At 55.2% G+C, this 24,009-nt stretch overlaps 1 protein-coding gene across 7 annotated transcripts in view; it reads right to left on the bottom strand.

The window, feature by feature from the left end:
* RGS9 (regulator of G protein signaling 9) overlaps positions 1-24,009 on the bottom strand; it is a 60,794-nt gene that overhangs the window by 1,833 nt on the left and 34,952 nt on the right. For all 7 annotated transcript variants that reach the window (XR_011562210.1, XM_070774226.1, XM_070774224.1 and 4 more), the window contains 9 exons: positions 20,319-20,348; positions 19,585-19,646; positions 18,131-18,244; positions 16,060-16,175; positions 12,399-12,486; positions 11,628-11,766; positions 10,418-10,503; positions 8,192-8,309; positions 983-1,431 (listed from right to left, as the gene is read on the bottom strand). Coding sequence is in view for 6 of the 7 variants with exons in the window: in XM_070774226.1 (XP_070630327.1) it covers positions 983-1,431; positions 8,192-8,309; positions 10,418-10,503; positions 11,628-11,766; positions 12,399-12,486; positions 16,060-16,175; positions 18,131-18,244; positions 19,585-19,646; positions 20,319-20,348 (1,202 nt within the window). In the remaining variant the exon portion in view is untranslated. The remainder of the gene's footprint in view (positions 1-982; positions 1,432-8,191; positions 8,310-10,417; positions 10,504-11,627; positions 11,767-12,398; positions 12,487-16,059; positions 16,176-18,130; positions 18,245-19,584; positions 19,647-20,318; positions 20,349-24,009) is intronic.

The following is a 24,009-nucleotide window of genomic DNA, read 5'->3' as shown; positions in this document are numbered from 1 at the left end:
TCCAGAATCCTTCTCCTCACCCGGCACTCTCCACCCTCCATCTGCCCAGCCCCCAGGCCCTAGACCCCAGACCACAGAACCTGGGTCCTCACCAGACACCCGTGTGCACACATACACACAATCCTGTGTGCGCGCGCACACACACACACACTCCTCATGTGCACACACACACACACAATCCCCATGTGCACACGCACACAATCTGTGCACACACACACACTCCCCATGTGCACACATAATCCCCGTGTGCACACACACAATCCCATGTGCACACACACACACTCCCCATGTGCACACATAATCCCCGTGTGCACACACACAATCCCATGTGCACACACACTCCCCATGTGCACACACACACAATCCGTGCACACACACACACTCCCCATGTGCACACACACAATCCCATGTGCACACACACACAATCCCCATGTGCACACACAATCCCCGTGTGCACACATAATCCCCGTGTGCACACATAATCCCCGTGTGCACACACAATCCCATGTGCACGCACACACTCCCCATGTTCACACACACAAAATCCCCATGTGCACACACACACAATCCCCGTGTGCACACATACACACAATCCTGTGTGCACACACACACACAATCCCGTGTGCACATACACACAATCCCCATGTGCACATACACACAATCCCCGTGTGCACACACGCACACAATCCCCATGTACACACACATTCTCCATGTGTGCACACAGAATCCCCATGTGCACACACACACAATCTCGTGCACACACACACAATCCCCGTGTACACACAATCCCCATGTGTACACAAACACTCCCCATGTGTGCACACACACAATCCCGTGTGCACACACACACTCCCATGCACGCACACACAATCCGTGTGCGCACACACACAATTCATGTGCACACACACAATCCCCATGTGCGTGCACACACTCCCCATGAGCACGCGTGCACACACACACACACTACCCCCTCCATCCTTACTTGGCTGCTCTCCGGGGCCTCGGTCGTGATAGCTGCCGGCTGGCATCCCCCAGGGGCTGCACCTTGCCGTGGGACACAGCGGGACACTTTGGGGAGAGCCGGGCGAAGACCGGGGAAGCCAAACAGCCTCGTCTCAGGAACCGCCCGAGGGACAGGCGCACATGCGCCTTGGGCTGGGCCCGGGGCCGGAGCTGATCCATGGAGGCCCCGCCGACCGCCCCTGACACATCGGTCTCCCGCCTCTGCTCGGACCCCGGGGAGCCCTCCAGGGCCACGCTGATGGGTGAGGGACAGACGGTGCTGCTGGGCCTCCGGATGAAGCGGCTGGGCGAGCGGAAGGGCCTTCCAGGGGAGCGGCAGCTTTGGGAGAAGGGGCTGGAGGGAGAGGGGGGTGCGCAGGTTCCGGTGTACACAGCCAGATGGGGGCTGGGAGCCAGCCGCTGGCCAGGCTGCAGAGAAGGAGAGAGACGGGGAGTGAGGGCACAGCTGGCCCCACCGTGGGCTGCCCCCTCCAGGCTGGAGCCCAGGCCCGTCCGGTTGCCCCTGGGGACCGGGGAGGGGTGCCCCGAGCCCCCTGAGAGAATGGCACAGCCTCGAACAGGCTTCCCCAAGCCCTGGCCGCCTCCCCAGGGCACAGCTGGAGGCTCCTCCAAGCCTGGGAGCTGGCTGCGGGCTGGGGTTTCCCCTCGACCATCAACTCCACTCTGCAGGAGCACGGGCTCCACCCACCAAGCATCATCCTATCTCTGCCCTGCCTTGGTGCCACCTGTGGTCTGCAGGCACGTAAAACCCTTTCCACAGAGCACTGGAGGTGGGACAAGGAGCCCTGGCTTGTGCGGACCCTTCCAGGCCTGAGACCTGCCGCCGCGTCCTGAGCCCCGACTCTCATCCACCGCCACCCTCTCCTGCGCCTCCCATGGGCACCGCAGCAGGGCCTGGGCCCCCGGGGGAGGAGGAGACTGGAAATACAGATAAGGCGGCTCCTTGAGGCAACCGCCCTGGGCGGCTTTGGCCCTGGGTCCCCGACCAGCGGGGCAGGAGCGGGGAACCGGGGCCGGTCAGCTGAAGGAGCCCGAGAGCTCCGTGCAAGTAGATGGGGGCGTCAGGATCCAAGTCCTGGGCAGGGAAGCTCGCTTGTCTCGCCTCTCCCCCGCTGGGTTTGTGTCCCCCAGGGCCTGCCGCCGCAGCTGAGCAGCACTTGGCAGCCCGGTGCGGTCCGGGCTGGGGGCTGGGCCGGTCCTGGGCTGTGCCCGGGAGAGGTGGACCAAATCTGCCTCCAAGAGAGGACTGGCCTCAGGGAAGCACAAGTCCTCTGGGAAACCATCACAGCCCCACGGCCCAGAGGGGGCATCGCCTGGGCCGAAGGAAGGTGGCTGCGGGCCCCAGCCTGAAGAGGGAAGGGCGGGCGGGCAGACTCCCAGCAGCCCTCAGAAGAAAAGCAAGGCCTGGAGACCACCGGGGCTCAGCCCTTGGGGGGGGGGGGCCCCACCCTCTCCCACTTGCTCCCTGAAGCTCAAGCAAGATTCTGAAACAGCAGCTCGCAGCCACCGATGCTGATCCACTGCTCAGACAGGCCTACCAACCAGAGCCAAGGCCCTGACCCAGGGCCACCGGGTTACTATGCCTACTAATCACCATCGTGATTATTATTAACATGCTTGAGAAGCTCAGAAATTTGAGTTTCTGGGCTGCAAACTTGATGTGAATTATTGCAGGTACCTCCAGAGCAACTAACACTTACTATGCCCATTTTACAGATGAGAAAGCTAAGGCTTCCAGGAGCCAAGCCCAGGAACGCAGGGATGGTCAGCAGGCTTTGCAACTGGGCTCACCGGCTCCACATTTTACATGTGTGATGCCCAATGGATGCTTACAGGTCAGCATCACACGGGGTGTCCGTTATAAATGCAGACCCCAGACTCACTGGAGGGGAACCTGAGTTGGGGGGCAAAGCCTCACAAACACCGAGGGCACTGCTTTGCAAGTAAGCAAGAGCCAGGTCGTGTGAGAAGCTGAGCCCTGTGCTTCTGACGCCGCCTCTTACAGGGACTCACGTCTCCCCTGCAGGACAGTCTGCAGGGAATGGCCGTGATGGAGGGTTTGGGAGGTGACTGTCAGGTATGTGGCCCTGCGGGTTATGAAGACCTACTCTGTGCCAGTTCCCTGTGAATCTACAACTGCCCCGTTTTAGTGACCAGAATATTGAGGATGGAGCGGATTGGGACCATCCCCAGGCTCCCACTGCAAGCCGGTGACTACAGAATGTAGAACTTTAAGGTGGCCACTAAGACCTCAGGATGGGTGTGAGCTGTGAACGTGCTGGGCGGCCACCCCCATGATCATGCCGTGAGATACGGCATAGGTGACTCTGAATCGTTCTGGTGACACTGAGCTCTTCACCTGAACCCTTCAATCCTGAGTCTAGAAGCCAGAGACAGAAGTCAGAGGCTCGTGATAAAAATCCAACAAGCCAGGGTTCTCTATGGTTGGTTTTGAAGATGGAGAGTGGGGAGCAGGTGGCAAGGAGTTCGGGCGGCTTCTGGAAGCTGAGAGCAGCCAGCAAAAAATGGGGCCCTGGGTCCTGCAACAAGAGCTGGGATCCTTCCAACAACCTGGAAGCAGACTCTTCCTGAGCCCCCAGTGAGAACTCACACAGCCCGAGACACCTTGACGGTGTGCCCGGAAATCCTGCAAAGCCTCACCCAGCCAACCGCGAGCTCATAAATGGTGGCCGTTGGTGCGAACTTGCTACTCCGCGATTGTTAACTCTTACCGTGACCAAATGAGACTCTGACCCCAGGTCCGTGTAACCCTCAAAGCCCTTGCTTGCCTACTGATCCACATTGCCAGCCTGTTGCCTACAGGGTTTGGGCAGGACTTGGGGTGCTGAGCCAATACGCCACACTGAGACCAGGCTTTGTTCAGAGAGACGGGGGGTGGGGCAGCAAGGTTCTCCTTCCTCCAGTTCACCGAGGACACCCGCACCTCAGGGCATCACCTTAAACCTCACTCATTAAGCCTGTGATCAACTCCTGTTATGACCCCACTTCACAGATTAAAACACTGAGGCCCACGGAGATGAGGCAGCCTGACCCAGGGGACTTGATGGCACGCACCCCCACCCGACTCCGGGCTCTCCCGCAGCCCACCCCCCTCCCCCAGCACCTGCTCCTCCCCGGGGTGAACGACAGGACAGGTAAAGAGGCAGCTCCCGTCCGGCTTCACTCACCTGTCCTGAGAAGGTCCTTCCTTCTGGGTGAGCAGCCCTGGACACAGCCCAACAGGCCCTGGACACTCGAGCAAGATGCCTCTTCCGCCCGCTTCCACCACGATACCCGCTCGCCACAGCCCCGGCAGCCCAGGCCACACCCACCGCGGGCGTGAAATGGCAAAGCAGCACGTGCAAGGCACATGGCAGAGAAATGATGCGACAGAGACACAGTGATGGCGAGCTCAGCTTCGCTTTGTGCTGTTTATTTTCCCAGGAGAACGCGATGGCGTGGAGCAGGCCGCTGACATGAGAGCACGAGCTCAGGCTTTCATGAAAGGCAAAGCAGATGGTACAAGGATGCCATTCACGTCCCGTCCAGAAGCCAGCTGGGAATTTGGAGGAGACCCTGCGGCCACTTCCTGGGAGCAGGCGGGAGGAGGGGGCCACCTTCCGGGGCTGCATGCTCTGCACCAGTCCCCCCTTCCCGCCCCCTCTCACTCTCCCCATCTCCGCTGTCCCCAAAAGCAAGTGAGCACACTCGACCCCACGGTGGAAAATCCACACGAGCCAACTCCCTGTTTCTTCTGTCCGTCATCTCCTCTGCCCACCCCAGCCTCAGCCTTCCCACCACAGCCTGATCAGTCACTGCCTGCTGCTGGTCAGCCCTCACCCAGGAACTGCGGACAGGCCACAGGACTGTGACGCCCTGCTCTCCTCCCCTCGGATATATCCTAGTGGTCCCTGGAGGGCCAGATTCTCAGCGAGGACAGAGGCAAGACGGTGTGGGTCAACAGGGCTTTAAATGCCCTAAATAATAAAGAATGGTAGGTCACTGTACTGGGCAACACGGACATGCAAGGGAGCATGCGCTTCAAGAGTGTGAAGCTGCTAGGGATGGCGGTGACAGGGAGGACGACGATGGTGACACTGGTGGAGGGGATGCTGGTGGTGATGACGCTGGAGGGGATGCTGGTGGTGATGACGCTGGTGGAGGTGGTGAGAATGACAGTGAGGACAGTAATAATAACAGTGGATGTGACGCCGCTCACAGCAGCCAGCATCTGCCGAGCACTCACGCCGGGCATTTCCCAAAGCACTCTACTCGACTCTCTAGCCCGTGTGTTTCCACTCAACGCTCACAACAAAAGCAGTCTCTTCTCTAAAAGCCAAGCTTCACACTGGAATTCTACAGAGACATCCCTGGCACTCTGTAGCACAACTTATCTTCTAGCATCAGATACACCCCATATGGGTAGAGAAACTCAGACTGTTTAAAATATGATAATAACAGAATCGAGAAGGTACCTAAGTACAGGGCATAATAAGGAGTATGATACTAATTTAAATGTAGCAACAATATTGTCCAGATAAATACTGTTTTTATATCATTGAGAGTCAAAGAGGCCCTGTGGGGCTAACAGGGATGGAGAGCAGAGACTAAGCCGGCAGGGGCGGGGCCCGTGGCTGGAGTCCAGAAGCAGACACGCTTCCAAAACCTCAAAACTGGGGAGGGACCTGTGGTTTCTTCCTTCGGAACATGAGAATTTCCCGGTGGACCCCTTGAGTCCCCAGGCCAGACAGTTCTCCATCCCCAGGTTCTCCCAGCACGTCGGTGTTGCGCACTGCCCAGCCTGGATGCGCTCGCACCCTCGTCAGCCCCGTGAGGGCAGAAGACATCTGTCCACGTTTGCAGCTGGGCCAGAGCCCCCACCACAGGCCCGCACACAAAGCAGGCGTTTAAAATCCATCGGTGGGTGTGGATTAAGAGGCACAAACTACTGGGTATAAAATAAGCCGGGTGCCAGGGCATAATGCACAGCACGGGGGCACGGCCAAGGCTTCACAGTAACTTTAGACAAGAGTACAACCCATAAAAACACTGAATCACTATGCCGTACACACGAAGCCAACATAATATGTAACCTAACTCTACTCTAATAATAATAGAATCAAAGACGTGTGGAGTGTAACTGCTGCCATCCAGAAGACATTTGTCATCCGCCTTCCTTCAGATGGGGCTCACGTGTCCAATAAAGAACGATAACCTACTTTGTTGACAGGCCTACGCCTCTGCTTGGATTGTGGGGTCCTTGTGTATCTGACATGAGGTTTCCAGCAGCATCTGTGCCAGACCTACTACGTGTCTGACCTGGAGCACCCAGTACTCTGCTGGAGGACGAGAGTCGTGTGAAGCAGACATGTCTCACAAGTGAGGAATGGGCAGGTGAACAGTTGAGTCACAGATGAACAAGACACACTCCATGACCTGAAGGTTCAAGGTGCACCTCAACACGCCCACCAGCCACCCCCACTCTGCTGGGTGCACAAACTCAGCTCACACACGGTAACTACGAAGGGTGGCAAATACCTCCAGATCATGCTCCGCAAACTTTCCCGTTAAAGTAGGACAAACAGCAGGAGAGCCGGGGAGCCACGCTGTCCCAGGAGTCTGAGGGCAGAGCCTGAATCTGCCACAGCCAGGCATGAGATGGCTTTGATGTCTCAAATTTCATCTTAAAAATTCATGTACATCTTGCAGTCTAATTCATAATATATTCATGATTATTTTAATGTGAAATTTTAAAAATTATCTATCTTTCCTCCCATTCCAAATCTTCAAGTAAAACTGATGCCCCAGGCTGGGTATCCTCCTGGAATTCACTGAGTCTGGTCTAAGAAGCATGGATCTGGCCCCAGTGCCTCAGTTCACAAATCACAAAGCATAGAGGTGAAGAGACTTGCTGAAGACTACTTGGTTAGCAGGAGAATGAGGACCAAAGCCTAGGAGGCCTTCTCCAAACCCAAGGCTCTGCCCACTCATCCATCGACTTATCCCTCCATCCATCCATCCACCCACTCATCAATTCATCCATCCATCCATTCACATAATGCATTGATGCAGAACTAATTAGATCTAAAGCATTAGACTCCACATGGTGAGGTACTGTCCCCCACTCAGGTGAGTTTACAAAAGGTTCATCACCTGGAATTCCTCCTTGAGGTGCCCCTCCCATAGGAGACTCCAGCATTCTTCAAAGGAGAGAGGAACAAAGCGCGTCTAGTTGCTCTTTCAGAGTGTAAACTGGTCTCTGACTGGGAACAACAGAGAGTACCGCCCCGCCACAGGCTCACCTAATCTAAAGCTACAAAGAAGGGAAGCACCAACATCTAGAAAATAACCCGAAGAGAACTATCTTTGACTCTGACTCACTTTGAAAATGTCACAGACCTCCAACCATCCCTCCTTCTACTAATGAAGACATCAGCACCTTCATCCTTTGTCCAGAAAGATGCTCCGTGTTACCTGGACCCATCCTGAGGCCTCCAGCCTGAGTCCTTCATTCCTACAAGCTACTAATTTCCCCTGGCATCGTGTAACAGGGGGAGAGGAGGCAAAAACGAAGGAGAGTCCCGGCCAGCCTTCAAAACTCAGGACTGAGAACAGGCTCAACAGAACTGTGTCAGCAGAGCTGCTCTGGGCTGGTTTGACGAGGAACCTTGAAGCAGCCCCTTGCGGGGAGGGCGGGGGGGCGGGTCTCCAACTGCTTTAGAGACAAAGTCTAACTTGGAGAGACTAGAGGAGGAGCTTCCTGAAGCCACTGGAAACAAACAGCAAACCTGCCTGAAAGAACTACGAGGAGGGGTGGGGAGGGCCCTTCTGAACGTCCTAAAGCCAGTGGCAGTTCAGGAGGCGGCTTTTCTCTCTGGCTCTCACCCCAAGGGCTCCGGAGGGAAGCAGGCAGATGTCACAGCTATGGAGACAGGTGCCCAAGCCCCCGCCTTTGCCCACCTGAGGCCGCTGGCGAGCTGGAGGGGTAGGGGGAAGCCCAGGTCGGGGGTCTGAGGAATCAGCGTGAACCCGAGCGGCCCACCGCCCCACGAACGCAGAAAGGACTCCTCCAGCCCTGCCTCCCCCACCCCGGGAGGAAGCAAGTGTGGATTTATTTGGGAGGCGGCTCTTTTCTGAGTTGGCTCCTGCGGTCCAGCTTGCTCATGACCTGGGTGATGTCCACCGTGGTGGCCGCCTCCCGCGCCTTGGCTTCCTCTTCCAGCTGCCGGAGGATGACGGGGCTGGGGCTGGAGCGCAGGTGCCGCCGCATGAACGGGAGGCTCGAGCTGGAAGGGAGAAGGGGGTGGTCGGCGGAGCGCAGCACTGGACACCTGGCGGGGCGAGGCCGGCCTCTGGCGGCCCCTCATCCTCCCGGAGAACCTTAAGGGGGACACTCGGAGGCCCCCCAGCCGCGGGAGGATGGGGCCTGAGTGAGCCCCAGCTGCCATCAGCTCTTAGAGGCCGCCAGAGGGCTTGGGCAGCGCCAAGCACAGACCACCCGCCACAGTGTCTGGAAACCAACGTGTCCCCTTAGCTTCCTAGAGGTTCTTCGGGAAAGAAAGGGACAAGGGGGCCTGGGTACTGGAAGCCCAAGGGCTCTCGCCCCCCAGGGAGAACTGGAGCATTTGTTTTCAAAAGTCAAGGTTCTGGTAAGGAAGGAAAGTGCTAGGCCATCGCAGAGCGAGGCCGGACCGGCAGAGGAAGGGGAAGGGGCTGGAGGACCAGGGATGCGCTGGCGGCTCTGTGCGCATGCGCCGACCCGTCTGCCTCTTCCACCAACTCCACCCACGCAGCGCCAAGACCGCACTGTCCACCATCACCTCGGGGGCCAGGACACAGCTCCGGGTATGTGATGGAGGCGACCGTGAGCAGGCTTGGGGAAGCATTTCAGCCCCAAAGGGCGACTTCAGGCCTAGGAGCTCTCCAAATGTCGGGAGCATGTAATCCCTGGAACTTCCGTATCCGCCGGGGGAGGAACCACGCCCCCACCTGTGAGCCGTGCCCGAGGCTCGGTCTCCACCCCCAGCCCTGCCTGCTTGGAGCGCCACTTAACCTGCACTGGAAAACTTCCGTTTCGTGCACTGTCTCACGCCTGACAGTCATGGGACACACTCACAGCCCCTGCCATCCCCGCACAGCTACCGGCCGGGCTTCCCGGGTCCCCAGGGTGCGCTTACTACCCAGAGCGCCGACAGCACCACCAGACCGCGGTCCTCGACCCTGAAGCCGAGCGCTGCACCCGCGGTCCAGCGCCACCCCAGACAAGAGCCCAGGCACCCCACAAGAGACCCCAGCTGATTTCTCAGGTCTGTGCCAACCTAAAAACATCTGGACAGAGGCACAAGACGCTCCCCTCCCTCCCCCACTGCTTTCTGGCAGGACGTCTGGAGCTATTGTGGCCGTTTCTTGTGGCTTAAAGAAGCTTTCCGATTCCCAGGGACACTGAACTCCCGTCCTTACCCACCACCAAGACCTCCTTTCTCTCCTTTTCATAGCAAGGCCGTTATCCTCAAAAATGAAATCAACTTGGGGTCTTTTAAAGCTCCTCTGATGAAGGCTCTGGTCCAACCACCCCCTCCTTTGGATTGACTGGAGACGCTGGAAAAGCGCCTGGCGTGGGGCTGAGCTGACAAATGGGAAGCATCTATGGGAGGCGGGGGTGGGGGTGGGGGGGGTGCAGGAAGGACAGGCCCTGGGGCTGGGGAAACTCTGCCAAAGTCCCAAATCTTTGTTCAAGCTGTTGTTTGGTTACTCTTCTGAATCTTAAATCCCTCTAGCGTTTTCTTTTTCGCCCCCAGAGAGTTCAAACTGCTCCTCAGGACGTTTTATCCTTTGCCCAAGGGCTGCCAGAGGGACATTCGCATCTCCAGTGAGGAAGGTGAGCATGGATAAAGGAACAGAGGGACTTGATGAAAAGCAGTCCCCTGTGGTCAGCAAGAATAGCTCCCCTGTTCGTTCCCCTGAAAGTCCAGCATTTTTCTTTGGGAGCAATCTGCCCCTGTCGCCACAGTCTTGAGCCATCACAAAGGATGTTACCAGGACGTAGCTAAATTAATTCCTAAACACCAGTTTGGAGTGGAGAAGTGTGCCAGTTAAAAGGCCAATGCAATGCTTCCATCTGTAATAAAGGTCATTATTCCATTTGATAATCAAAACTCTTTCAAACCAGCATTAGGAAAACAAAACTGACTGGCAGTAATGACCATGTGCGTCTCGCCAGCATGCTTTCAGAGCGTGATGAAGCCAATAAGGCGATCAGACCCTAAGAATGCCTCCCAGTCTCAATATTTTCATCCAGAAAATATCTTGATAATAGCCATTTGGCTGAAAAAGATCCTCCTTTCCCTGTAAACAAAACAGCAGGCCGTGAGCGATTTCAGCCCATTCTACTTGCCTTTTCCTCGTAGTTCCCTGGGGTTCAATCGCTTTGGCCAGCATCTCCTTATAGATTGGGGATTTTAAGTAGCGAGCGTAAGAGTCCTGGCAGGAACGAGAGAAAAATGAGAATTATAAGAAGGAAAGGGTCCAGTCAAAAGAATACACTTGCCTTTTTCCCAGCTTCCTCCCAGCAGCGAGACGGGAGTTGAAAGGATTTGTTTCCTTGTGCTCAAGGCATTCAGATCTGCATCGAAAGCCACGGTTCTCAAGTGTGGTCCCCAGGCCGGCGGCATCCATTTCACCTGATCACTTACAGTGCTGTGCTGACTCACTCAGTCGTACCTGACTCTTTGTGACCCCGTGGACTGTAACCCACCAGGCTCCTCTGTCCATGGGATTCTCCAAGCAAGAATACTAGAGTGGGTTGCCATTTCCTTCTCCAGGGGATCTTCTTGACCCAGGGATCAAACCTGGGTTTCCTGCACTGCAGGCAGGTTCTTTACCGTCTGAGCCACCAGGGAAGCCCGGATTCCTTTGTGTGGCTATTTCCTGGGACCCTGGGCAGGTTCAGAGAAGTCACTTCCTGAATGCTGCCTCACCCAAACCAACTGCAAACTTCAGTCCCAACAAATACAGGAGAAAGCCCAGAGCAACAACTGGGGGAATTTCTCAACAACCAATGGGGAACTGATTTTAATTTCTTGAAATGGTACCATTCTAAAGACTAAGCAGTGACAGCAAAAGTCATGAGAACTGTGGGCAGAAGACATAACGGACAGATGGCCAAACAGTCACAGGAAAAGATGCTCAACATCACTAATTATCAGAGCAATGCAAAGCAAAACCCCAATGTGGTGCCACTTCACACCAGTCAGAACGGCCACCATGAAGAAGTCTGCAAGCAAAAACCGCTGGAGAGGATGTGGAGAGAAGGGAACCCTCCCACACGCGCGGTGGGAATGGAAGTTGGTGCCATCACTATGTCAGAACAGCCCTTCAACTGCAGAGTGAGAAGACCTGAGAGGGCTTGAGCCTCAGCAGCTGCTCCTCCCTGGCCAGAGGGCTCGGGAGCACAGGGAGGGGCCAGCCCTGCTGCAGGTGGGAGACACAGCTGACAGATCTACACCCAACAGCAGCAAGGCCATGACCACACACGCCCCCTTCCCCCGCATCCAGGGACCCAGAGACTGGAGGACTTCCTGGCGCTCTCGGCCAACCCTGCCTACCTTCTTCATGAGCATGTAGATGTGGGTCTGCGCCGCGTCCAGCACATAACGGTGGGGGTGCTTCAGCCCCTTGACCGTGATGTCCATGGTCTTGCCGTCTATGTTTATCCACCGTCTCGCCCCGGGGGCCAGGAACAGCCTGAGACCGGGAGAAGAATGTTAGCCAAAGTAGCCAGACAGGGAGTTCCCCGGTGGCGGTCCAGTGGTGAAGACTCCCTACTTCTGCTGCTGCTGCTGCCGCTAAGTTGCTTCAGTTGTGTCCGACTCTGTGCGACCGCAAGACGGCAGGGGGTGTGAATTCCATCCCTGGTCAGGGAACTAAGATCCTACAGGCTGTGTAGTGCAGCCAAAACTAAATTTAAAATGAAAGTAGCCAAACCAAGTCAGTGAATGGAATCTTCCCAGCTGCTCGGGAGAGAGGGGCTGGCAGACATAACTCACCCCTCACCGACCCTGGGGTGAAAGGGGTCCTTTTCCAGAATACTCAAGCATCTGAATAGGTTGTCAAGCAGCATTTCCTAGAAGCAAGAAGACTTCCCTGCCAGCACTGGGAATGTGAAATATGCTTAACTTAGGAATTCCCAACCTCTTAGAGAGCAAACAGTGGGTGGGGTGACCCCCAGCCCCCCAGAGCAGGGGTGAGGCGTCCACACACGAGGTGCACTGACGGCACGACACGGGGCGTATGGGGCCTCCGTCCAGTCTGACCTCGAGTGCAGGGCAGGGCCCAGCCAGGTGGGGGGCCTCTGCACCCGCACGGCTCGTGCTTACTTGTAAATCTCCTCCGCCTTCTCCTTGACTTTGGACTGATCGCCGTACTTCAGGTCCTCACAGGCTTCCCAGAAGCCCAGGTTCTCCCCTGCGAGGGGCAGATGGTAGACGCCGTGGACACCCAGACGGGAACCCGGATGGGAGGCGGAGAGAGGGAAAGAAGAGAAGCAGTCAGTGGGCATAGCTCCCGCCCTGGGCCGCGGGCGCGGGGGTGGAGGTGGGACCGCAGGCTCCTGGGTGCTCCGGCCAGGGCCCGGGAGAGGGCACGAGGCCAGGGAGCATGCTGACGGTGCCCCCTTGGTGCACAGAGACCCGCTTCTGAGAGCCTTGCAGCGCGTGTTGCCGCCAGAGCCCCTCACAGATGCTCTGCTGAAGCCGCGACCCTGAAGGACTGACCCTCCGGGAAGGCCTGGCCGCGGGGGACCAAACGCAGGGCCGCCTGAGCCAGAGACCCTGCCCCTCTGGGCCCAGAAGGAAAGCCGGGCGTCGCCCCCTGTGTCCTTCCAGCTCAAGGCTCTCCACCCGGTGCCCCCGCGCCCGGGAGTGTGACACCGGGTGCATCGCCCCAGGTGGCAGTGTCGCCTGAGAGAATACAGGAGGCACAGCAGCGGGAAGCAGGAGCCTGCGTGTGTGCGTGTGGGCACGGGTGTGCGTGTGTGGGGGGGTGAGTCACGGAACACCACCACGTAGGGAAGTGTACCACCCCATCCCTCTGCTCCGTTTCCTTGTTCCCTGGAAGCCTCCCGGGCATTTCAGACCAGAGAAGGCTGTAGGAGCCTAAGCGAGTTGACTCTGTCCCCTAATTCTATAGGATTAGAATTCTATAGAATTCTATAGAGTTATACCCTTCCTCTTTGGCATAAAATCCAGGGAGTCCTTAGGACCAAGACCACCCGCAGGAGCAGACAGGCCAGGATGCTCTTGAGTGACAGCCACTGGCTTTACATCAAGGGCCCTGGACACCACCTTGCCCACAGCAAAAGACAGTTCATTGCTTAGGAGTAAAATTAAATGCACAATTGTTCACAAAAGTCAAAAGGTGGAAACCACCCAAATGTTCGCCAGCACAAGAGCAAACACACGTGATGCACGCACGCAATGAGCGCCACTCAGCCCAGAGAGGGAGGGGATCCTGGCACAGGTCACAGCGGCGTGAACCCTGAAGAAAGTGGTGCCAAGTGAAACCAGCCAGACACAAAGGAACAAATACCGTACGATTCCATGTATTCGAGGCCCCCGAGCACTCAGGCCCAGAGGAAGCAGAACGGCTTCCAGGGGATGGGAGTTCGTGTTTAAAGGGGACATTTTCAGTTTGGAAAGATTATAAGGTTCTGGAGACGGGTGGTGTGACAGTGTCACTGAACTCGACACTGAGAATGGTTACAATGGCAGCCTTATGGATATTTTACCAGTGTAAATAAGTGAGCACACGGAAGTGTGTACATGGATGTTCACAGCAGTACTACTCGTAACAGCCAAGAAGCGGAAACGACCCGAACGCCTACCACCTGAGGCTGGGCGCCTGCACAGAACGGAACACTGCTGTCGTTCAGTCGCTCAGTCGTGTCCAACTCCTTTGCAACCCCACGGACGGTAGCCCACCAGCCTCCTCTGTCCATGGGATTTTCCAGGCAAGAATACTAGATGGAGTTCATGGCTATTTCCTTCTTCAGGGGATCTTCTGACCCAGGGATCAAACCCACGTCTCCTGTATTGGCAGGCAGATTTTTGCTGCTGAGCCACCAAGGAAGCCCGAATGGAATACTATTCGGCCATTAAAAAGGATGAAGCATGATTACAGGCTCCAACACGGAAAGGCTTGCAAAATACTCTCCTGAGTGAAAGAAGACAGCGAGCCACATACCGTATGATTCCATGTATAGAAAATGTCCCAAACAGGCAAATCCGTGAAAATGGAAGGAACATCAGTGGTTGCCCAGGACTGGGCAGGGGGCTGTGGGGGGAGAGGCAGACAGAGGAATAGGGAACGGCTCCCGTGGGTTGGGGTTCCTTTTGGGGGGCGCTGACAACGTTCTAGAGTTAACACGGTGGTGCTGCTGTGCACGTCTGTGAGTCTAATACAGAGCGCTGACCTGCACACTGTGAAAGGGCAGGTGGGTTATATGGTCCAAATTTACAACATGAGCAGCATGTCTCGATTTTTAAAATTTTCATGAAATGGACTGATTACTTGTTCTGCCTGTATCAGAAGCCGTGGCAATGTCATCCAGAGATCATCAATAGCGCTCTTTTTCAAAATAACAGCCAGGGAATCATAGAGACGAATTCTCACTGATGGGATAAACTCAGGCTGTGGTTCGTCAGGGGGCCACGAGATGGCGCCCAGCCCACTTCCTCACCCGGTGCTTCTGGCCTGAAGCAGCCCCCTCCCCATCTCTGGGTTTATTACATCCTGGCAATCAGGCTTAGTCAGAGAAAAGGCTTTTCCAGAATCCCTATTAGAACGTAAGTTGCCACATCAGGCAGGCAAACAGGCTCATGGCACGTCCCGGTGGGTAGTTTCAGATGCAACTCACAGGCCAGCGGGTCTCGGGGAGCAAGGGAGGGGCAGGGGTGCCCCGGGGTTGGGGACTTGGCGGGAAAGCCAGGATTTCAGGGCAGGCGGTGAAGCCCACGGAATGCTCCACTGGCGGGATGTGGCCCCAGTCTGGCCTCCGCTTTTCCCGGGTGCCTCCCTGCACGCCGTATCTGTGAGGTTGCAGGGCCCCCAAGGCCGGGACATGAAGCGCGGGCCTACCAGTGGCCCCCAGCCTTTCACTACCAGGGACCCACTTCACGGAAGACAGCTTTTTCATGGACTGGGGGCAGGAGGGGGAGGGACGGTTTCAGGACGATTCAAGGGTGCACTTTATGTCCATATGTCCCCGGCGGCTCAGATGGTAAAGGATCCACCTGCAATGCAGGAGACGTAGGTTCCACCTCTGGGCCAGGTAGATCCCCAGGAGAAAGAAATGGCAACCCACTCCAGTATTCTCGCCTGGAGAATTCCATGGACAGAGGAGCCTGGTGGGCTACAGTCCACGGGGTCGTGAAGAGTCGGACACGACTGAGTGACCAACACTTTCCCTTTGTGTCTATCGTTACTGTGTCAGCTCCACCTCAGGTCATCAGGTGTTAGACCCCCCAGCCCCCCCACTCCACTGAAGCTGCACCTTCTAAGGAAGCAGACTGGGAGCTGAGATGTGGTCCTTGATCGGGGCCACACGTTACAGTCACTCGGGGAGTTATCAAAACTTGAGAGAGTCCACCCCAAACCAATTGGAAAGGACGCACTGGGGATGGGGTCCAGGCGAGCTTAATCGGCAGCCAGGGCGCCCTGTGCTGAAGGAAGCCAGGCGCATGGCGGCAGCAGACTTGGGAGCTGGTGGCTGGGTGACCCTGGGGCTCAGGGTGAGCAGGTGCCAGCAGCCAAAGGGGACGGGGTGCTGGGGAGGAGAGTCACAGCTCACACAGCTTCCGTGAGCAAAGCGACCCCCCTACCAGGGAGCCCAAGAAGGGGCAAGTCTGGAAAGCTCCCACCAAGAGTTGGCCGGAGCAGAGCCCTGAACACACCTGCCAGCATCCTCCGGCCCCAGGCTAGATGTCCAGGAGTGTCTCCAAAAGCAAATGCTTCTATTAAGAAAAAAAATCAAAGACCCACCACTGAACTCCTTCCTGAGAAAGTGCTGGAAGCTCTGCCGACCCTTGGGGTCCCGGATCAGCTCGCTGAAGTTGAAGGCCCAGCGCTCCACCCGCATCTTGGTTGGGATGTCCACTCTGCAAGGACCACCGTGTGTAAGTGCCCCAGACACCTGGGCTGTGCCAGGTGGCGACCTGTGTGGGGCGAGGGGCTTCAGCCCCACTAACCTCCACGCGTTTCCTCCCCCATCCCTTGGCACAGACAAGCCAAGTAACCCCCTGCTCGGAAAATGCAGCCTCAGACACATCCCCTGAGACTGGGGTCGGGAGCTGGCGGCCCGGGCGGGGCTGTGGGGGGGACGCCCCGCTAACCCTCCAGGACAGAGGGACACGCACAGCCCCTCCAAGGCCTGCGGAGGCGAGGGCCAGCCGCCACGCCAGGCCCAAATTCAGGGGGGCCTCTCTTATCCAAACCAGGCCATCCTAAAGGAATCAACCCTGAATGTTCACTGGGAGGACTGATGCTGAAGCTCCAATACTTTGGCCACCTGATGCGAAGAACTTACCCCTTGGATAAGACCCTGAAGCTGGGAAAGATTGAAGGCAGGAGGAGAAGGGGACAACAGAGGATGAGATGGTTGGATGGCATCACTGACTCGATGGATATGAGTTTGAACAAGCTCCGGGAGATGGAGGGCAGGGAAGCCTGGCGTGCTGCGTCCACGGGGTCTCAGAGTCGGACACGACTGAGCGACTGAACCCCAACAACAACTCTTATTCGATACACTGTGAGAGACACACAGGCTGAAGGAAACCATCCTCATAACCAGATGGCTCCAGAGTCCTGGGCCCTGCAGCTGACCCCCGCCTCCCACGGGCGCCCTCCTTGACCCATCAGCTGACCACAGGGCTACATGGAGGAGGGGAAAGGGCGCCCCCCCAGGCCTGCTCACCAGGTTGGGTCAGCCCGGGGTGCTCCACAGGCCTCAGGAGGCGGCGGCCGTGTCGCCGACCTGCCCGTGGTTTGCACCCACGCCCTGGCCCTGCCCCTCCTCCCCCTCCCCTTCTTTCTTTCTGTGTCAGCTTGGGTTTCTCGTCTGTAGTTCAGCCTTTGCCTCCTCTTCCAAACAGCAGAATTATGCGGCAACAACCCCTCAAATTTCACAAACAGCGAAGGAATGAGTGGTGTAATTCCTCAAGGCAGGTTAAGGGCTCTGCCTTCCCAGAACTTATTTTTACTCTAATTAGAAATCGAGAATGGAAAGCCATAGAGATGACTGTTTTCTTTTCAAAAACAATCTCTGTATTGTTAAAACAGAGTTACCCTTTGACCCAGCAGCTCCATTCCTAGGCACACACCCCAAGAAATGAAAAATATACGTCCACAGGAAGACGAGCGCATGAATGTTCACAGCAGCAGACTCACACGCGCTAGGAGGCAGAGACGACCTGAAGGTCTGCCAGCTGATGAGCGGGTGAGCAAGATGTGGTCCATCCATAGAATTATATTCTTCATCCATAATTTGAAATTGAGTACTAATATCTGCTTCAACATGGATAAACTTTGAAGGCATCATGCTAAGGGTAAAAAGCTAATCACAAAAGACCTCATATTGTACGATTCCATTTATATGAACACCCAGAAGAGGCAAACCTGGAGAGACAGGCAGTTTAGTGGCTGAGGAGGGCTGGAGGGGTTTAGCGGATGGGGACTTGGGGTGATAGCTAAAGGGTGTGTGCATTAGTCGCTCAGTCTTGTCTGACTCTCTGTGGCCCCATGGACGGTAGCCCGCCAGGCTCCTCTGACCATGGGATCCTCCAGGCAAGAAGACTGGAGTGGATTGCCATTTCCTTCTCAGGGGATCTTCCCAACCCAGAGATCAAACCTGGGTCTCCTGCATTGCAGGTGGAATCTAAAGGGTAGGGGGTTTCTTACTGGGGTGATATTTTAAAAATTGACCTGTGGCAGTTGCATGAGCCTAGGAGCATAGTCAAAATCACTGAAACATACACTTTAAGTGGTGAATTCTATGACGTGAAAATTGTAACGTGAAAAGTTCTTTCTAAAGAACACAGACATCTCGAATACGTACAGTTTGGCATTTAAATCCCAGAACTGGGTGTCGTCCGTTATCCACGGATTGCTGGGGAGGCAGCCTGACATGATGGCGTCATTGGATGAAAACTGCTCGCTATACTTAACGATCCTCAAAAGCAAAAATAAAAATAAAAAAAAGTGATTTCCTGGAAGTTCAACACCCCAGAGACCAAATAAGTCAACACTCAGGTCGGTTGACCGGCCTGACCTCCTTCAACTCTGTCCGTGTGGTTACATACTCATCACTGTCTTCTCAGAAAAACACTAACAACTCTCAGGATTGGCAGGTGCTTAACAAGATCTGTCCTATTCTCGTCGTGAAATGGAACGGCGTCTCCCAATCCGGCTCCTCTGTGACTTCTCTGTGCTTGGTTCATAGAACACGGCCTCTTCAGCCTTGATCGTGAGTCTTCACAGTGCAAAGCTGATTCTGCACGCATTCAAACAGGGGTCTCGGCACCATCTTGGAGGCATGAGGTCCGTGGAGACTCAGTGAGGCTCTGTCTCCACCCTGGGGCCCACCCTCTGTCAAAGATGCTGGCGTTTGGGAATTCAGACCCATTATTCAACACTGTGGTCTCCCCGAGACAAACACATGCAAGCGCTAATCCCTTCTAGCTGGGTTAGACCTCCTGAACCAACATGTGTCCTGGTGTCCGCTAGTTTGGGGAAAAAATCTGCCAGGTCCTCACCGTAAGGGTGGGCATATTGCATCCATAATATACACACGAGGTGCCCACCACGAAGGCTGCCCACCGCCACGAGGGACTGCGGAGCAGGACCCGTGCCCCAGGGACACGGCAGAGCCCCCCGTCCTCAGTCCCGGGTGGAACTCAAGGCCCCGGGCTCCACTTCTCACAAGACCTTCTTATTCCCACCAGACCTTCACTGTGGAACAGCGGGAAGAAAGGGGGAAAACAGGTGCCCACAGGTCCAGACACTAATGGTGTGGAAATTATGGTAATGAGGCTCCGAGACAGTGAGTCTACAAGTATCCAACAGCCTTTGAGCCTCCTATAATGGACTGTCCATTTGGTTTCAAAACTGACTTTCTGGAACAGGTCAGAGTAGTAATGCCCTCTGGGAGACTGGATCAAGACAGCCTGAATGTTTGAGAAATCAAACATTAATTTCCAGTTTCTCCCAACTGGATTTTAATTAAAGGTTAACAACGGATGTTTATGAGTACCGCTGAACCATACCATCTAGGCCGTGAACGCTTCCCACTTTCCCATCCACAGACTGTCCAGCGCCTCACCCCTCTCTGATTATTCCTCACCCGACCCAGAGACCAACCCAACTTAATCCCCGTGAGACTGCTTTTGTCCCTTTAAGTCCTTGGGAATCTCAAGCCAACCACGACTTGTCAAGTCCTCCTTGAGGCAGAAGTTCTCCTGCCTGATGACCTGCTGTGCCAACCTCAGCAAGAGCAACAGGTTAGAGACCTACCCTCCAAGAGACACGGACGACTTCACCGTGGACCTCATCAAGGCCTGTCGGTAATACATGATCTGCAAAAGACACAGTGGTTAGACCGCCCCGCCTGGGCTGTCGTCAACACCAATGCCTACACGCGACTGAACCAGAAGCTGCTTCCCCATCAAAGCACCCCATCCCGCCCCCTCAAGCCGGCCCCCCAGGACCCCAGGGCTCAGGTCTGTAGCACACAGAGGACCCCAACTCCAAATGAGCAGCCTTAACTCATCGTGTGTTCATCTCAGAAAAGACACCACCTGGGAAAAATGAAAGTTCTAAACCGAGACAAAGGCTCAGCATTTCCCCAGACGCCTCTGACGCACAGAAGCAGATCTAACCTCACGGCCATCATGACCCAGGCCTCTGTCCTGGGCCCTGGATAGAAGATCTGCCCGGGCAGTTAGCCCGTCACCCCGGACAGACGCTGAGCTCCTCTGACTGTGAGCGGGATCCAGGGTGCGGGACCCACCCCACACCCCGCAGATCCCGCCTTTGGTAGGTGCTTCATGTCCCGCATAGCAGCTCACCCCAGGCACATCTTACAAGAGACGCTTTGGCGTCTGTGCCGTCCGTTACTTTGTAGACAACTGTCTGAACCCTACACCTGGTTTTCATTTCATCGCTGAGTGCAGAGCAGGAAGCCAAAGCACATATAATTTGTTAGAGGATTAAAAATCAAACTTCCCTGAAACTGGGAGGCTAATTACCTCTTTCCTGACAGAAACCACGGTCTGTTTCTGTAAAAACAAAGAAGCAAAACCATTAAACAGAAGTCATGAAATCATTAGAGTCCAAATATCCATTTGAAACATAAAAACCCTTCCCCAAGAGAACACTGCCCATTTTTTTTTTTTTTTACTTAAAAGACAGAATTTCCCCATTACTTGTTCCACCCTATTCTGTACAACTACTGGAGAATTATATCAGCTGGGAGGTTTGGTGACAGAAGGGGCTGCTTTGCCACTACTTCAGGACTGCTCCCAATCCACCACAGCGCCCACATAACATCCACTGGGGGAACTAGCCACTTGACCAGTACCCGATGTTTCAGGGAAAAGCCACGCCAGCGAAAATAAAGCACATGCTTCAAAGACTCGAGAGCAGCCTCCACTGCAAGCTGAGCCCCAGAGCGGAGCCCTAACACGGACGCTCTCACCTCGGGCTCCCTCCTCGGTCTGGACTTTCACAGCAGAGGAAGGGCGACTCGGAGAGGAGCCCCGTGTCTAGGATCCTGGAAGCTCCCGGAAACCACTCAGACCTGCCTCCTCCTGAACCTTCCTACCACCTGACACGCGCCCCTGGTACCATTTGTCTGCCCCATCCAACTCTGGGAGGCTGGGTACAGCTGGTGCTTCCCAAACCAGTTTTCCGAGGTTTGCTTGTGTCAAGGACCGCCTGGTGTGCCTCTTACGCGTCAAGCTGAGCACCATTCCTGGCGGCTAACACCCGTGCTGCTGAGTCCCACCGGGTTTGCGTCCCTGGGAAAGCCCAAGGACGACACGATCTCCTTTGGCCAGCTAGTGAGCTAAGTCCTGGGCCAGAGCCCAGTGACAAGGAAGGAAGGAGGGTCTGATCTGGAACGTCATATGTGAGTCTCCTTTCTACTTTGCGGCATTTTTTTAACTTTGCATCAGGAATTGTTTTTATGTGATTGCTTTTCTCAGGCGGGGGCGGGGGCGGGGGGGGGGCGGCGGGAAGCTAAGACAAGTGATCTCAGAAAGGCAACGTGCGACTTCCCTGGTGGTTCAGGGGTTAGGAATCCAGCTTCCAGTGCAGGGGACGTGGCTTCAAGCCCTGCTTGGGGAACTGAGATCCCACACCCCACAAGGCAACCGAGTACCCGCGCCACAGCTAGAGAGTCCGTGCGCTCCGGGGGCCACGTGCCAAACTGAGACCAGACACAGTCAAAGATGAAAAGTACATACTTTTAACCAAGGAAGGGAATGCTCAGGCACAGCTCTCTGATTTGACCCTCATCCCCACACACGCTTCCGCCTTCGTCGCACTCATCACAACCATAATTAGACACTGTTTGTGCACCTCTGTTTAATCTATGCAGCACCCATCAGGCGCTACTAGGAGCAGGAAGACCACGTTAATCTTCCGGAGCATAACCTGTGGCACAGAGCAGATGCTCGCTAAATACCAGACAAATGATGACCACTGTGTGCCTGGAGGCTGAAAAAAAAGGAGATGCATTTTAAGGTTAAGAGAATATTTTTCTCTTAAAAAACTGAGAACACTCTCCAAATGACCCAAACATTTTGGCAGTTACGCTAATTATCTGTTCCTATGTTCTCCTAACACAGGGCTGTGTGAGAAGACACACATTTCAGGTGGGAAAGGACCCCAGGGCCAGGGTGGATTTGCATTCAAATCTAATATAATCAGAGGCTTCAGTTCAAGTCATGCGGAAGTGGATTAAGAAGAGTATCTACTGGTTTATGCCTTCTGCTCAAAAGAGAAGCTGGACTTTTGTGTGAAAATAATCACCTAGCTATATACAAAGCTATTTACACCTCTCTGAGCCCTTAGAAAATTTAAGGGAGGGAGGTTTTATTATTCTAATTTCCGGCCGAGGAAACCAAGGCTCTGACATCTCCTGGTTGGTAACTGGCTGAACCAGGATCCAAACCCAGATGTGACCTTGGCAAGCGGAGAAGTGGGGCTTCCCTGGTGGTCCAGTGGCTAAGACTGTGCTTCCATTGCAGGGGGTTCGGGCTCCATCCCCGGTCAGAGAGCTAAGATCCCACAGGAAGCACAGTGCGGGCCAGAAAAAACAAGAATCATAGCAAGAAAGGCTCAAAAAAGGCTGTTCAAAAACAAAAATTCCGAGCAGTGATCCAGGAGAATTGGAAAATGGTGTGTTCTCTGCACCTGTTCCTCGCTTGCCCCGAGGCTGAGGCTAGTGCTGAATGGAATGCCCCTGTTTGGCCATGAGACACTACTTCGTATAAAGCAGATAAAGAATGAGGGCCTGCTGCACGGGACAGGGACCTCTGCTCAGCAGTCTGCAGTGGTAAAAGAATCCAGAAAAGAGGAGACATGTGTATATTTAACTGATTCACTTTGCTGTAAACCTGAGGCTAACACTGTAAATCAACTACACTCCAATAAAAATTAAAAACAAAAACAAACCAAGAAGCACGAAAGAACGCAAGAGCCCCAGTCCAAGAGGAAGCACACACCTGACTGACTCTTTAATTAACACTAACGACGATAAAACACTCCCAGCTGGAAGAGAAGTAGGACCTGGGACCTGACACAGCCCGGTGACCATAGTTAACGATGCTGTATTACATGCTTAGAAGCTGTTCAGAGCACAGATCTTAACTGTTACACCACAAAGTCAAGGGTGGAGGTGTGAACTCATTGGTGGAACTCACTTTGCCATATCTGTTCGCATCTAACCACCCACTATACCCCTGAAACCTGCACATGTAATAACGCCAATACCTCAGCAAGGCTGGAGCGTGGACACGCTGACGGTGGTAACGACTGCAACTGTGCTCGGGGTGCCCGGTGGGCAGGGTCTCAGACACCCTCCCTCGGTGCCCAGGCCCCAGGATGAGCCGCTGTCCCCGGCCCTGCACCCTGTGTGGACACGCAGCCCAGCCTGTCCACCGCCTCTGGGCCCCTGGGGGCCGTCCTCGCAGGCCTCCAGCCACCAGCATTCCCACCTCTAGTCTACTCGGTGTCCCCGGCCCTGCGCCCTGTGTGGGCACGCAGCCCAGCCTGTCCACCATCTCTGGGTCCCCGGGGGCCGTCCTCGCACAGCCCCGGCCACCAGCACTCCCACCTCTAGTCTACTCGGCATGGTCTCCGGCCTAATACTGCTGTTTCTGGGGCCACTATCTCGGTCTTCAGGGTGTTAAACTTTTTTATATTTTAATTCCCTTCTTGACTTCACTATCCTTTCAGGACGCTGGGCTTGCTGTGGGCTTTCTGGTTCCCCCAAACTACCAGCGATCTCCTGGGAATCGGACTGCAGTGGGTTCCTTGGGGTCTAAGAGCTTGTCCACCTCCACCCTGGATCACCCACATGGACTTCAGTGTTTATTTCTAACTTTAAATACTGATGTCCAGTGTGGGGTGGAGGGAGGTCCAAGAGGGAGGGGATACAGGTACCGTGGTCACTTCGTTGTACAGCACAAATGCATCACTGTAAAGCCACTGCTTACATGCTAAGTCACTTCAGTCGTGTCTGACTCTTTGTGACACCATGGACTGTAGCCCACCAGGCTCCTCTGTCCGTGGGAAGCTCTGAGCAAGAATACTGGAATGGGTGGTCATTTCCTTCTCCAGGGGATCTTCCCGACCCAAGGGTAGAAACCACGTCTCCTATGTCTCCTGCATTAGCAGGCAGGTTCTTTACCATTAGCACTACCTGGGAAGCCC

This window comes from Bos indicus, chromosome 19, assembly GCF_029378745.1.
Source record: "Bos indicus isolate NIAB-ARS_2022 breed Sahiwal x Tharparkar chromosome 19, NIAB-ARS_B.indTharparkar_mat_pri_1.0, whole genome shotgun sequence".
NCBI classification, from domain to species: domain Eukaryota; kingdom Metazoa; phylum Chordata; class Mammalia; order Artiodactyla; family Bovidae; genus Bos; species Bos indicus.
The sequence above is the reverse complement of the archived record's forward strand: the minus strand, read 5'-3'. Positions and strand labels throughout refer to the sequence as shown.